The sequence below is a fragment of the Dendronephthya gigantea genome, unplaced genomic scaffold (genome assembly GCF_004324835.1).
Source record: "Dendronephthya gigantea isolate DGI-Jeju-01 unplaced genomic scaffold, DenGig_1.0 000159F, whole genome shotgun sequence".
NCBI classification, from domain to species: domain Eukaryota; kingdom Metazoa; phylum Cnidaria; class Anthozoa; order Malacalcyonacea; family Nephtheidae; genus Dendronephthya; species Dendronephthya gigantea.
In genome coordinates this window covers 310,965-326,288 of record NW_021163169.1, presented here as the reverse complement: position 1 = coordinate 326,288, position 15,324 = coordinate 310,965, and the positions used below count along the sequence as shown (strand labels likewise).

Here is a 15,324-nt window from a genome sequence, read left to right as displayed (position 1 = left end):
ACGCCACACGTGCATATGCAATTTTAATATCCGTTTGTTGATTTTAATTTTACGCACTGACTAAAGTTTGTTCTTGCTAAACTGGACGTTAATTTTTTCAGCCATTGGTGATTGGTGATGCTAGTTTTTTCAACAGACGCAGTACAAAGCAGTTTTAAAATGCCCTAGAAACGCAGTCTGTGTTTATTTACGGTGTTGTCGGTCAGAGCTGTCAAACAGACGTATGTACACACTCGAGATGGAAATATCCGATTGTGACGAAGCGAATCTTGCGAACAATCGATCAGTATAACAGCTGGTACAAGAACACAACGGCACGCTTCTGCGCTGATCGCAGCGTCACCGAAGTGCCTGCCACCGATAGAAAGACCTCTGATCAGTCTGATGCGCCCACATGCCGTATATGGAAGTCTTGAACAACATTATTTGGCTTCGCTGGTTTTCACTGATGTTTTAGATATATTGGTACGGGTGGATATAGTCAATAATGAATGATTTGAATATGAAAAAAGACAAATTTACATCCGAACTATTTTACTTCTTGTTCACCACAATTGATTAAATGAAAGCCAGAACTTAGCTACCATAACTTAATTTACACCCTAATTAGAAGCCGGTTGTATTAATATTGTGGAGTACTAACTGATATAATCATCCAAAATGTGGCTAAGAGTTTGACACAACCACGCATGCACTCGGACGATACGAGACGACATGTCTAAACGTCTAATTCACGCGTTTTACTGCCATCGATTCATCTGAGAAGCCACGACTGGGAGTAATTCCTTCTAATGAATGCTAAAATATCAACAGGAAAATATCAAAGGACGGGGGGTTGCACCCCGCTGCCCTATATGTTTAAGCCTCTTACAGACGAGCAAGTTTTCTATGACAAGTTTTAATTGTTCGTCTGTACGCCCAACTTTGACAAATTTATCTATGACAAGTACACCTGTTCAAAATCTTGGGCGTGCAGACGAACAATTAAAACTTGTCACATAAAAACTTGTCATTAAAAACTTGCTCGTCTGTAAGAGGCTTTTCGGAGCTATAAAGAAGTAGCCCCTAGCTCCCTACATAAATTCTTTTGGAATTGAACTGAGTAAGAATTTTCTTGTCAATTGTGACCGGTGAAGGGAAACCGCTACGGAATTCTCACAATTGAAAAGAATATCAGACGAAAAATTTCGTTCGATCGAAAAATTCCGCCCAGTGGAAAACCGGCTTAAAGCTTAATATGAGTGGATTAATTGACGAGTGTTTAGTTTGAAGGAACTTCCGTTTCGGAAGTTTTCAAAAGGGAACTCGAGTGCTATGTCTCATGAGCAATTTGCATGAATTATGGTGAGTAATCGCGCGGGAATTTTAATGCCATGCATTAAAGGCGATTCTCCATTACCGCGCGGGCGAAGCGCGCTTTCTTTTTCAGGCCGGTCACGGTCGCATGGACAGAGAAATCCGCCCGCGCGGGTGAAGCGGACGTTGATGGAGAATCGCCTTAAAGGACTGTTACGATTTATTTATTTACGAGGAACGTAAAGAGAATTTTCAATAAAAATGCCCAATTCTCGAATTTAAAGATTTTTGATAGTTCAGTATAAATCTTAGGTTTACTTGCGAATAGTTAGGTCTGTTTTAAATCAATGATCAAGGAAAATGAAGTCAAACTTTTGATTGTATAAATGTTGGTCGTGAAGGTTGGCGAAGTCCTGAGAGGGACTATTTGTTTTAGTGATGTTGGCTGACGTTTCCACCCCATTAGCGATAGTTAAGTGGAAACGTTATACTCCGAGGCCCATATTTAAACCACAATTCCTAACCATCTTCTTAAATCATTGGGAAGTTATGTTAACCTTAACACTTCTGCTGTTGCTTAAGTCCAAAATTTCACGATGAGCGTTTGAATGTAAAGCGTTCCGAATGAAAAAATGTTTTTATAGTTTTCGATAGTGCTTTAAGTTTTTACGTCCAACAGTGCAAATAAAATCTGTGTAGTCTGCACACCATGCGCGCCCATTCATCATCGGTCCAACACGTCGAAGATTTCGGTAGAATTTGTTGACAACTGGTAGGCAGGGTTTTGTGGAAAGGGCGTGGTTATGAATGGCCTCGTTCCAGAATACAATCTCGTTTAAGACTGCGGTTAACCGCCCTATACGAGGAGTGCGATGCACGGGACACACCCCTTGACCCAGACATGCGTTGGAGACTGAGGAGTGTATGGAAAAGAACTTCACGTACTTGTCAATGAAAGCGACGACTTTGGCGATCAACAATTGAGCCAAAGCAACGTGGTACATGCATCATCATATCTCGTAGCAAAAATGAAGGCCATGTTGGTTGAATTGAACAATTACATTATTTTATTTCATTGGTAAATATTGAATTTAGATTAACAATTACCAGATGATTCAAGACTTCATAACCAAATCCAAATATCGCGATCGTGTGACATTCACACGTTCACACAGTCTAATATCAACCACATGAACGAACACGAAATTCTAACCGCCTCAAGATACGAAGTAAGATACGAAACTATTTTTCAAAACTAACCTATACAAGCATACATAACCCCTCCCGTGACGAAAGACAAGACAGTATTCATACTCTACAAGACACGAACCTAACAGTCTGTCAATGAGAATTAAGTAATTTTATTACTGTCAAATATAAAATTATTAGGCATTTTAATTATTAGGTATCATTTTAATTATTAGATATGATAATTTCAAGAACCATGCAATACAGTTCTTATACTGCAAGTTGATTCTAATAAAAAGATTTATTGGTTGATCGATTTATTCATAGACAATCTAGAAGCTAGACGTTTGTTGTCTTCTGGACTGTCTATGATTTATTGCATGATTTTTGCTAGACAGAACATTCACGAATCTGTCGTCTCTATAATCTATGTTATTATCTCGTGATATATTTTCAACGCAAAAAACTGAAAAATATCCAATACGACGGATACAGGAAACTCGTCTGTCACGTGGTATAAATTAAAGCGCAGTCAAATGATCTCGAAAGGCATGATAACGAGTCAATCCTGTCATTGAGTTTAGAGCTTACATATGACCTATCCATCTGCAGTGGATGTCTATGATGTAAATCAACTAACCATTGCGAATTCACTAATTATTTTGCTAATCATTTTAAATTTTAATAGATTTTGTATTTTTCACTAGTTTTACTGGTTACCGCCAAAGTTTGATAAAAAAAAGATATAGATTAGTTTTGTTTTTATAAACAGGGGCAACATGGGCGTTTTTATTCGTGTCAGCGGGAAACAGGCCTTTATATATAGAAGGTGCAGTTGGTATTTTTGAAAGAGAAAGCAATTAAGAGGAAATTTTTTATTATGTCGCGTATTTTGGCGGGAAAACGCTCAAAACCTAAAATCTTTTCGGCGTACCGCTCAAAATTAATTTATTTTACCTTTATTCTTTAGATTATGTTGTGAACTAAGTTTTGAACTGTATTTGGTGAATGCAAAACACCAAACAGAGGAGTTATTTCAAATAGAATGCAGCTATCAACAAATTATAATGTCAACGCCTTTATAATTGAAATGAATACAAAAGAAGCTTCGATTCAAGTGTCATTTTCTTCTCGGCGTATCCCGAGAAATCTTTTCATTTTCAGAATATTTTGAGATTATAGAGTAAACATACTTTGTGGATGCTCTTCAGGTTTGCAAAACATTTTTAATGCTGAAACTTTTAGTACTGTTGCATGAAGATATAACTGAGGTTCTGAGCATATATTACGCGACAGAGAAAAATATCTCCTCTTAATCATTTCAACATATCAAAACAATCCTTTTAGTTCACGGATTTTGAAGTGAGAACAGCAGCACCACCGCCTGGTGACGTTGCAAACAAACTCTGATCTATCACTGCCATCTTAGCTGGATCGTTACTGTAATACTCAGAGCGTACTTTTTTTAGGAAAGCATCAAGTCGATCAATGGGTACCATGGAAACAGTACATCCTCCCCAACCAGCTCCAGTGAGACGAGATCCAAGAGCCCCTGCAGACCTGGGGATAAACATCAACGATTAGCATATGTTGCGTGTATAATGCTCGCTGGGGCTTTGGGCATGGTAGCAGAATGTATCGTATATTTATTTTTTCAAAATCGTTGGTTATTGACGGGTGTCCAGGAAGCAATGACAAACGCTGCGTTTTATGACCACTGATCTCATAATAAACTGAATGTCTGAACAAACTGATCTCATAACACACTGAATCGTAGCTAATAACGCACGACTGTGGGATTCCTTTAGAACGTGATGCAAACCGAAGCCCTAACCATTAAAATACACAGTCACAGAAAAATAATCTTTTGGGGTGATAAGAGAGATCAGCACACTAGCTTACAAAGCCGATGAGGCCTGCGTGTTTGAAATAAAGTTTTATGATGATGAATACAAGAATGCCTACCAACTTACTATGAACCTTAAGGCTCGCTTACACTTTGCGATTTTCTTCTTTTGATAGATGTGGACGAGTAATTAGTTACGAATGCTCAGATGTGCGAGTATATGTATTGCACATCCGTAACTTATTTACTCATTCACATCTATCAAAGAGAGAAAATCGGACATAAAAATCGCGGCAAAAATTGCAAGCGTAAAGGCCCGTTTACACTGCGATTTCATGTGCGATTTTCCTCTTTTGATAGATGTGAACGAGTGAATTAGTTACTGAAGTCCAAATAAGAGCTCTTATATTCAGAACATTCGTAACTAATCACTCGTTCACATCTATCAAAAGAAGAAAATCGCACATCAAATTGCAGGAAAAATCGCAAGTGTAAACGTGCCTTAAACGGGCTTTTACATGGATCCCCATGCAGCAACACTGTGAAGCAACTATTTGATTAACAATACCTGCAGATAGCGACGAGTTCGTCCAGTTCTTCACAGCTACACTGGTATTGTGAACTACAGCTGTCGTGACTTTCATTCATTAAAGTTCCCAGAGACTGGAAAATTGGAATGAACATATGTTATTGACTAAAATATTTTTCTACAAGGACCAAGAAGAAAGGTAATAACGACGGTAAATACACCTCTATCTTGATAATAATTAAGTTTATATATATATTCAGTAATACAAAGTAGTACGTTAAAAGTTGGTAAATTTTTAGGGGAACAAAACAAACAGGCCTCGCTAGAGCATAAAATATAGGACCGTTGATAGGACTGATTGGAAAAAGAGCTTTGGCTGAAGGATTGCGGGACAGGGGAACAAGATTGTTTTCAAGAGTGAAGTAATCTACAGTGTGCCTCCGTAGAACACGCAAGCATTCAAATAAGAGAATTGAAAAACAATGGGTGGAAGAAAAGGAGGGGCGAGGAACTTCCTTCCAAACTAAAATAAGAAATGGTTTGGATCTTATTTGGGTTTCTTAGAGAATGCAGGTGCCTGGCCCTGGGGTGGCTGATCATTTATATACGACGATGTGACGATCGTTGGCAGTCATAGTGGGAATTTAAACAGAATAGGAAAATACAGTTATAAGGTGAATATAAACTGAATGAAATATCAAACTTTAAAATAACAACTATAACATTCTTCACTTCCTTACCTTGACAGCGTCGTCAGGTTTATTCTCACAAACTTCGCGAAATCCTAGAACTCTTTTCGCCTCACTGTAAACATGTTTAGCTCTGTCGTGTAGCTTGAAACTACTCACATGTGTTGTTGATTCACTCAAACATTCTTTGATAAACTCCTGGTCCTAAACAACAGGAAAATGACACGCGGAACGATGTTTATTGAGCGATTATTATTGTATTCTTAAATTGGTAAAAGACACCAACGACGTACTTCATTGTTATACAGCGTTTATGTATAACATACAGTGTATAAAATCCTTATACTACAAGAATACATAAAATGTTACAAGTGGATATGGGGGACCTCGACATGCGCCGAATTTACGATGCGGACGACATGAAAACAGTCACTGGTGTTAGGAATTCAGTATAATTCAGTATTCACATACGGCTTTCCATACGGCTCTGACTTTGTTTACCAAAAGATCGCATTAGGTCTATAATTTTTATTCCTGTTGCGAAACTGTGGAAATAATGACAATATTACTTCACGTCCGCGTCGTAGATTTGGTGCATCTTAAGTCAGTGGACTTAAGTCCCAATGTTTATAGTTGTTCTTACACTAATTTCCAGTATTCCGCATATTTCCTCTCGCGTATAAGGTTTGTTGTGAAAGATTTCCTTAACAAATTCCAACCTGAAAAATTAATTAACATACCAAATTTGGCGAGGTTAAACCAATGGAAGTACGGAACTTCAGTCAGACTATTAAGCATACACCTAGGATTGCTGATACGGCTAAAGGCGCTGCGTAACGCTATGCAGTTTTCCTTGCAACTTGCAATGCAATTATCATTTTGAGTGATGTTAATTAGTGAAGAGTGTCGGAAATGCTTGGAAACGTTAGCAGATCGTAAGAAACGTTCGTATATTTGTCCTCAAAAGTAGCATTTCACTGCAAGTTGCAGGCAAAGTTGCATAGTGTAACAGCGTCTTAAGGAAACAGTCAAGATAATCCGTAACTGCTAAGATTTGAAGGATCTAAATTTCGAGTGAAATAATACACATCTGGCATTCAAGCCAGGAACAGTTGAGAAGATTGTCTCAACCATCAGTCCTCCAGCAGGAATAGAACCTATGCCATGCTCTTGACACTAAATAGTCACATAGTACAATTGTTTCGCACTATAAAGGATTTAAGGTACTTTGCTTGCATAATACGAAGCGTACATGCAGGCTACAAGGTACTGCATGCTCTTACATTTTCTCTAACGAGACTTTCAGCTTCTCTTGAACTTGAGCAAGTTTTCTAACAGATCTCCAGTCGATATCTTTCTTTTTCGCTAAAATCTGTAAGAAATATGCATTACATGTTGTTTCCATTTTACACAATTTCTATATTGAACATTAACTAGCAACTACATTTTGAAATTAAAGGTTAACGTCTTCATAGAACCTCCCCAAGGGGCGAGTGGGAATAGCTCTTTCTTATTTATGCAATATATAACATGCCAAATTTACGATACGGGCGTCTCGATCTTTCTTGCGCGTACAACATACGTAACAAAACTAATCCCCTAAGGCCTGGCAAGTCTTTTTAAAATCAGATTTTATCCGGAATATAACTATCGAACCATGGAGTACTACTTTTTCTATTTTCTTCGGTTGCTTTTTGTAACTGCGTATTCTTCGTGAGAAAAAATACAAACCTTTGCTGCTGTGCGACATTCTACCACACGGACATTGAAATGCGTTCCGGCAGTTTTTGATTTGTTCATCTCCACCTTGAAACAAGAACTGAAAAATTCAGCAACTATTGTTCTTTCTATAACAATTGTTCTTTCTATAACTATTTCTATAAAATATTAATATACTCAGATAAGGCCCAAGGAGGCTAGGCGAGGCTTAGCGAATACTATAACTATAGTAACCTAACTAGTTATGCCCGCTGCGGATCGGTAGGGATGGAGACGGCAGCACGGCGAAGCGAACGAGCTCGGCGAAGCGAACGAGGTTGGCGATGCGTAGTCTTTACTGTCATTTTCAATCATGCGTACGTCCATCAGATATGGAACCTAAACGGTACCCTCTCCATCCCGTGATCACACTGTCACACGGAATCACAGAAGTGAAAGCCGTGGAAGGAAAACAAGAACACACACGATGCACACATAGTAATAATAAGATACATACCGTAGGAATCTTTGCAAACCAACTGAACCTAGAGAAACTAAACTAAAACAATAAAGGGAAACCATCCCCCCAAGGGTGGAATGTCAGGGGAGGAAGGCGGGGCGAACGAAGCGATAATAATCAAATAAACAACAAGGCAAGCCATATAAATACTAAGGCCCGGGGAAAATACCCCCGTGCCAAAACACCCGACTATGAACCAATGCGAGGGCCAACTCTTCGATATTAACTTCTTTTATTATACTAATAAATACATTTAAAGTTATCGCGTATTATGTACATTGAAAATAGCGCTGTCATATCTCGTTAAAAGAGAAGATTCTTAGAAAGTCAGTTCGCATATAATATGGAGCAAAAGATTTGTTCCCGATTTTTAAGGATTTCTTTAAAAAACTGCGCTAAAACAACTCACCAAACTATTTGCGATTACAAATACAACTCCATCAGGAATGGTGATATCTTTATAACGAAGAGGATCAAATTCAATGTGTTTCGCCTAAAATACGCCAAAATATCTCAATTTAATCACGGTAGTCAATGAAGGTAAAAAAACAGTAAAGCATTAATGTTGGATAATTCTTTCTCATTGGCGTCAATCAAACGTTACTCATATCTGCATATCATTACGTATATTAACGTTCGATTGACGCCCATGTTCTTTATTATCCATAAGTTTGTTTGAGCCTGTATGAACAAAACAGAATGAGACTTTGCTGGGTTCCCAAATCAAGTCTAAATTGGTCGACTATAAAAATACCTGCAGCATTATACGGAGCCAAAGTTTATGGAAACTCACCGTTCCAAATCCTGCCAAAAACGAGCAAGCTTGATCCATGCTGTGAAAAATGACACAAAATCTTAACCATGATGAATGATAATTGATACTGATATAAAGAAATTTCAAGTCATCCGCGAGATTAACTCTAGTTATTCACCGCGGTATAACTGTACATAAACTAAAACTTAGCTATTTGATGTCTGAATTCGAAACACACTATATTTTATACTGCAGCAACCCCTCAGTTCAAATCTGCATGATGATTTTTCGGTAGCTATAGAGATATGCAGTGGCTGTTCATTCTGCAGTGAACGTACTGCTGTATAACTGTACATAAACTAAAACTTAGCCATTAAATTTCTGAATTTGAAACATAGCTACTATATTTTACTACAGCAACCCCACACTTCTGCATGTCGATATTTCGATAGCTATATAGAGATATGCAGTGCATGGTTGTTCATTCTGCAGTGAACATATTGCTTCAGCCTGTTACACATCTTATAATATATCATCGTAATCATGAAAAATTTTCTACAATATAATAATTGTGTCAGTACACGCACATAATCTACATTTCTAGTAACATAATATTCTCAGCGTAATCACTCACCCACCACCCTCAGTGCCAATATAGCGTTCGCACTTCGTACAAACCTCAGCAATTTCAACCTGAATGAGGAATTCAGAAATTAGTTTGAAATATGTGTTTATAATGCTTCTGCTTTTTCGCGGCGGGAAATCTCGCTATGTTGGAGAACGGGGTTTATTTCATAATTAACACTTGTGACGAATGAACGTTGTATTTTTGACATTGTATAACAAAAAATTGATCGAAATTGTTCATTCACTATTTTGATGAAGAGTAATTGAAATAATTTATTTAAACACATGCAATAATCGTCTATATCCATACCTTGCTAAGTTTACCACCATTGGCGTGCATCGTTGCTAAACCAGAACAGCAAACAAACGCAGACGAGCTTGATAGTCCAGCATTCTAAATAAGAATAGGCCATGAGTTGGTTTAACAACCTTTGCTTTTGTATGTTGAACGTTCAGCATTTAGTCGACAATTTCTGGGTACTTCATGTATAGAGAATTTTCATTATGATTTTGCACGAACATGTTACATAATTAATAAACCAAGGATAAATACTCGTTAACTAAATTCTCAGACAGTGTTTTTAGTCATAACATTAGTGTTATTGCCATTACTTTGGGTACATTTCCATCAACCAGTATGTTCATGCCGATTGGATGTTCTAAATTAAGGTGGTCAACAATTCCCTAAAAAAGAAGAAATATGATTTAAATATTATATAAACAAGATTTAACAATTCTATTCTATCAATTTGACCTATCTACAAATACCTAAATATTTATTGATTTTTGAACTAACGTTACTGTACGATGATTACCTCAAAGGTACAATATAGTATACTGATTTTGGCACTTCACCCGATGAAGGAATATTCTAGAGGGGTTCGATTCCTGCCGGAGGACCTATAGTACTTTCTATCGGAGAGCATCAGGCTTCCATTCCAATACAAGTAGATTCGTGATGTATCAGTCGAAAGGAGCATTCATAATTTATTTTACTAATGCCCTATTAGATTCTATTCAGCGTACCTTATAACCACAAAGAAAATAATGATACCATTCTTTACCATCAATTACGTAATCTTTAGTACCAACTTCAAAACGTCTGAAATATACATAATGAACGTTCATGAAAGGTGTGAATAAAACTCTAGCTGTGCTGATCGTTGCATCATGGTTTGCCGGGTTGAAATTGCAGGATATGATTTAGGGACACAGTACAATCAGAAAGACTAAATTGTCAGAGGCTGGTAACTTAATTGTTCGAAAGGCGTTAAACGGTGGATAAGTTCAAAAAGAAAACAAATTATTATTGAGCAACTGAGCTGAAATATTTCGATGTAAATAGTTTAATTTTCAATGATGTAAATAGTTTAATTTTCAAACTTTGGATTATCCTTTTGAACAGTCGGCTCCAGGCAGGCTACGCAATGGCGTATTGCACATTTCACACACGCAGTCTCCCCCGTTTTAACATCAAACACTGACTCGTTCCCGTGCTTATAGCAGGGTTTAAAATTACATTATCATTGTGCCTACGATTATGAAGAAACAAACAAGAGACGAGAAAATCGTGAACTTACTTAAATTTTTCATCTAAATTGCACAACACAATTTTCCCATCATGATTAGGAGCAACAGCGATGATAATATCCTGTTCTATAGCCATTGGTAAAACTCCATAACCACAGTAATCAATGTGTTCACCTAAGAAACAAGATTATTAAGAATATTTGTTTGAACAATAAATTTAAAAGAAAATGAAGCTCAACGCGGGCAAAATGTGTCATTGTGAGTTAAATCAGAAATTGCTTTGCAAAGCCAGGGAAGTAGCTAGAACCAGTAAACATGAATATATGAATATACATTACCCCCCACACGTGTTATTACGCCGTAAAACAAGTGCTCAAAACCACACGTCTTGAAAGACTATGTTTTTAAAGGTCCGCACGCAGGGCTAAATACATACCCACTACGCTTCAGCGAAATTACCCTCAGGGTAAGAGTTTGCCTAGTACAGGAATTTATCATTACTCTGATAAACACAGGCGTCAACCAAACGAAAAGAACAAATAAATACAACGCGATAAAATGGAGAGAATATAAAATGACGCAAAACATGTACCAATGATATTGACTCTTCCTGGAGCTCGACAGTAGAACAATGGAGAAACACCAAATAAAGAATCAAACTTCTTCTTTATTTCTCCATACCTGTAAATAGTTAAAGATTATGCACACTTTCAGAACATTGGGACTACCGTACTTTATATAAATAACAGTTGCTATCTTATACCTTGCTTGTATGGGCAGAGGGTCCTAGCTACAAAAACCACACTTAAATTAAGTTGTTTCCATTGGACTAAAAATTGTTTTCATCAACCAGAAACAACTGCATGCTTTTTTTTGACTGATGTAAATAATATTATTAGTTAACACCTTATTAATAATTATTATCTTATTTATTAATTACTTTTTCAATCACTAACAATATTAATCATACCCTACAGGTAAATACCATGCTTGCTCTTACGCATAAATTGACCACAAATCAGAATAATATGACAGATGGGGTTATTAATATAAACACTTTTTTTCAAATTGTTCACCTAAGAAACAAGACTTGTATAGTCTTGACAAGTATAATCTTGTCTATAGCATATGAAGGTAGCCCAGCAAGCAAGCAAATGAATAGGAAATGGTAAAAGATTATTTGCATCTTCAATTGTCTGTGGTATGTAAGAATAACAGAATACATATAGCTTAGTTAGGATTATAGTACCAAGGCATAGTACTGTAACTGGGACTATATGTCATATAAATTACATCAGTTTCAACCTAAAGCAATTTCAACCTGAATTCTGATAGGACACATTCACACTCTTACATTGCATTGAAACACAGTATGCACAATTGAATAAAATTCACTTCAGCTATATATAGCTATACCCGATGAAATGATTGTCTATGAGGGATGATAATAATTTGTGTGTGATTCACTTTCATTCCAAGGCTAATGTCATTCATGCAATATTTATTTTTTGCTGACATATTACATTTGTTTTCATGAAAGGTTATATACGGTGTACACATGTATGTATGTCAGTTCTTGCATTAATTGTATCACATTGCATGGATACTGAAATATATTTTTCAGTTGGCTCAATATGGCTGAATCAGCCTGAATGTATGGCTCCCTAACAGATCCAGACTCAATAATTACTTGACAATAACATTGTCTTTAACTTTAATGAGCAACCTTAAATGAAATGGATTTTTACTCATGAAGTTTTACTCAATAATGTTCCAATGCTGCAAATCATCCTTTTATTTAACACACAACAACTAAGAGCCTGTTCATGTCTAGCCGGGCTAGCTCGGCAGTGTCAGGATGTGGCTTCACATATTATTTCACTACATGTATACTTGTAAAATTGCATTCATGAATATGAAACTGGGCCACCCTCGCTCTGACAAGATCCTGCTTGAACAAAGCCAGATCTCGCCTTTAACGGGCTCATATGAAAACATCAAGTGGGCCAGCAAATGTGAGCTAGCCTGGCTAAGTGGTAAGTCTCAATAGGAAAATAAAGCTCCAGCTTGTGGCAAAAAAAACTAATGCAATCCATTTCACTTAAAGTTTAAAACAATGAATGAAATGAATACTTATGGCCATGTGTAGATTTAATACTAAGATAAGTTGTAGGTATTCAAGCAATGTACAGTATGTGAGTACATGCCATAGCAATATACTTCAAGATTCAATGAACACTTTTGACTAGTTTATTAAAAATCTTGCAATAAGTGTATTTCGTTTAGATAATAAAACGATTTTTCAATGTAGGCATTACTTTAAAATCACGAGAAAACATTTCAGACCAAGTCTCCAATCAGCTGTGGCTAGGAGCCGTGCAAAACTTAGATCGGTCAGAGATTGATCAATTGTAAGACGGTGCAGAAAGTTGCTACATTGTAGGATATGAAATCTTAGCTTGCGCCTACAACTCACCTGGCGATTGCATTGGCACTAGAACTTGGATAAACGGTATTTAAATCATCACAAACAGGGACAAAGTCGCTACTTTTCTTTTCCATTTTGTATTATTTTGAATTTTTGAAATACATATGTAGGTGTTCGTCTGATCGTCTCGTGACGGACACGTGTCGGGTGAGTCTTGAGGAATGAAACGCGGATACGTAAACGCGGAACCGGAGGTGGGGAAGGCGCAAAATAGGGGAGTAAAGTTCAAGCTTCTAATATTGAGGATTTCGTTCACTTTTTTTTTTATATATTTGGTTATTCCTAAAGGAGCCGGTTTTAAAAATCTTTATTTCAAAGTACGTATTTTCGCCGGCCCGTTCTCGCCATATAAACTGTTCAGATATCCGGTCAAATGGGTAATTTTATTTGTAGAGGTTCAAAGGGTCTTAATTTCGAGTGGAATTATACACACTTCAAATTCAAGCCAGGAAAAGTTGATGGAAAAATGAGTAAACTATAGGTCCTCCGACAGGAAATGAACCTACGCTTTTGCGATGCCGTTGCAATGCTGTTATCTCACTTATCTGATTTCGGTTTTCTATCCGGCTATCTCAGATCCAAGTTCCTGGTTCCTAATTCCCGGACCTTTTATTCCCGGATCTACGATTCCAAGATTCGGGATTCTGCGATTTTTCTAAGATTGAAACCGAAATGCTGAGAATCCTGAGATACATTTCTTAGAAAACATCCCTTTTAAAAGGACCTTTTGTCTTCCTCTATGATTACCGCGACTGCTTTCCCACGTGAAAAGCATTTGACTTAGTTGAAGAAAATCGGTAAATGGCCAACGGTTCAAACCTTCGAAACATCGTAAGACTGAATGCACTTTGGAGCATATACGTATGTACTCGTAGTAGAATAAATTACACAGCTAAATTTTAAATTCAAAAAATCTTAATAACATGCAATTCACGCTATTGGTTATGATTCAGAATTAAAAAAGAATATTTTAAAATAAAAATCGCAAAGCGATTGCGTTTTAAGCTGTAGTAATTTATTCTGACTACCCCTTGATCCGTCAATTTACCGAATTAAAAACCTAAAAGTATTCAAAATGTAGTTTGTTCAAAAAAGTAATTACTAGATTTAGTAATTACTGTGAAATTCAAGCTGTTTTTTATTTTTTATTATTTTTGAAAAAATGATTAAATTTGAATAGTTTGCATGCATCATACTGAATGTCATTCAAGTTTTCCTTGTTTTCATGTTTTCAAAATTAATTATCACGATTTGATGTCTTCAGCTGTATACTTGAACACAAAAGAAAGTTAAAAAATGTAGTTGATCTTGCAGTAGTTAATCAAATTTTTCTGGTCAATTTTCATAAAAAGAAAATGCTTTGTCAGTATTATGACTTCTTTTCATTTTTTGTTTCTACCCACAAATTATTTTCATCACCGATAATTACAATTTACAGATATGGATAACAATATTTAAATTTGCAACTCAATCACAATGACTTTGACATATATCCTAGCTTCTTCTCTAGCAAATTTTAAATCTTGTCATAAAAAATTGTCAAAGTGCTAATTTCGCTCGTCAGTATGAGTCAACAAAGAAAACTTGTCACATAATATCAGCACTTTTATGCGGTTGGCCAGCGGTCTATAGTATTTGCAATAGCGCGCTCACGTTGTCCGTTGTACGATTACATCGCTGGCTGCAAACTAAATTGTCAAAGCAAACTTGTTGGCACGTTCACAGCGAGCAAATAAAGCTTGTCAAAGAAAAAATTGTTGTGCATACACACGTGCAATTGCCAATCAAAACTTGTCATAGAAAACTTGCTCGTCTATAAGAGGCTTAAATATTCATGAATTATCGCTTTCTTTCGATCAGAAAAGATAGACTATTCTTGAATATTTAAGTTGTATATTTTTCCTGATACATCGTGTATGCATCTATGGATGTACCATAGCGGTCACATGTCAGTTCATGAGAACAGAAACATCATATTTGGAAAATATAGCATTTTTGACATTTTTTTCTGCACTCTTTTAAACCTGGGATAATATTTAACAATGAAAATTCGTTATGTCTGGTAATAGCTAAAGATTAATAAAGTTGAAAGGCAAATACAGCTATACCTGCCCAACTAAAAATTTTAACCTCATGCTTTCCATATTTCCAGTGGCGGA

At 36.5% G+C, this 15,324-nt stretch overlaps 1 protein-coding gene across 1 annotated transcript; it reads right to left on the bottom strand.

The window, feature by feature from the left end:
• Positions 1–3,736: 3,736 nt before the first annotated feature.
• LOC114537520 (N-acetylgalactosamine kinase-like) lies at positions 3,737–13,291 on the bottom strand. The gene is made up of 15 exons (XM_028558564.1): positions 13,154–13,291; positions 11,270–11,358; positions 10,728–10,851; positions 10,174–10,249; positions 9,760–9,831; positions 9,458–9,541; positions 9,155–9,213; positions 8,560–8,599; positions 8,176–8,259; positions 7,280–7,354; positions 6,832–6,920; positions 6,192–6,267; positions 5,600–5,752; positions 4,899–4,993; positions 3,737–4,044 (listed from the first exon to the last, which is right to left on the bottom strand). The coding sequence occupies exons 1-15, from the start codon at positions 13,237–13,239 to the stop codon at positions 3,828–3,830; spliced, it is 1,419 nt and encodes a 472-aa protein (XP_028414365.1). The 5' UTR covers positions 13,240–13,291; the 3' UTR covers positions 3,737–3,827.
• Positions 13,292–15,324: the final 2,033 nt, after the last annotated feature.

Coding starts and splice junctions, on each gene's coding strand:
- LOC114537520 (XM_028558564.1), bottom strand. CDS start 13,239: ATGGAAAAGAAAAGTAGCGACTTTGTCCCTGTTTGTGATGATTTAAAT. Junction 9,832..10,173: donor ATTTTCTTTGTGGTTATAAG/GTACGCTGAATA, acceptor CTTCTTTTTTAG/GGAATTGTTGACCACCTTAA. Junction 9,542..9,759: donor TTGATGGAAATGTACCCAAA/GTAATGGCAATA, acceptor ATTCTTATTTAG/AATGCTGGACTATCAAGCTC.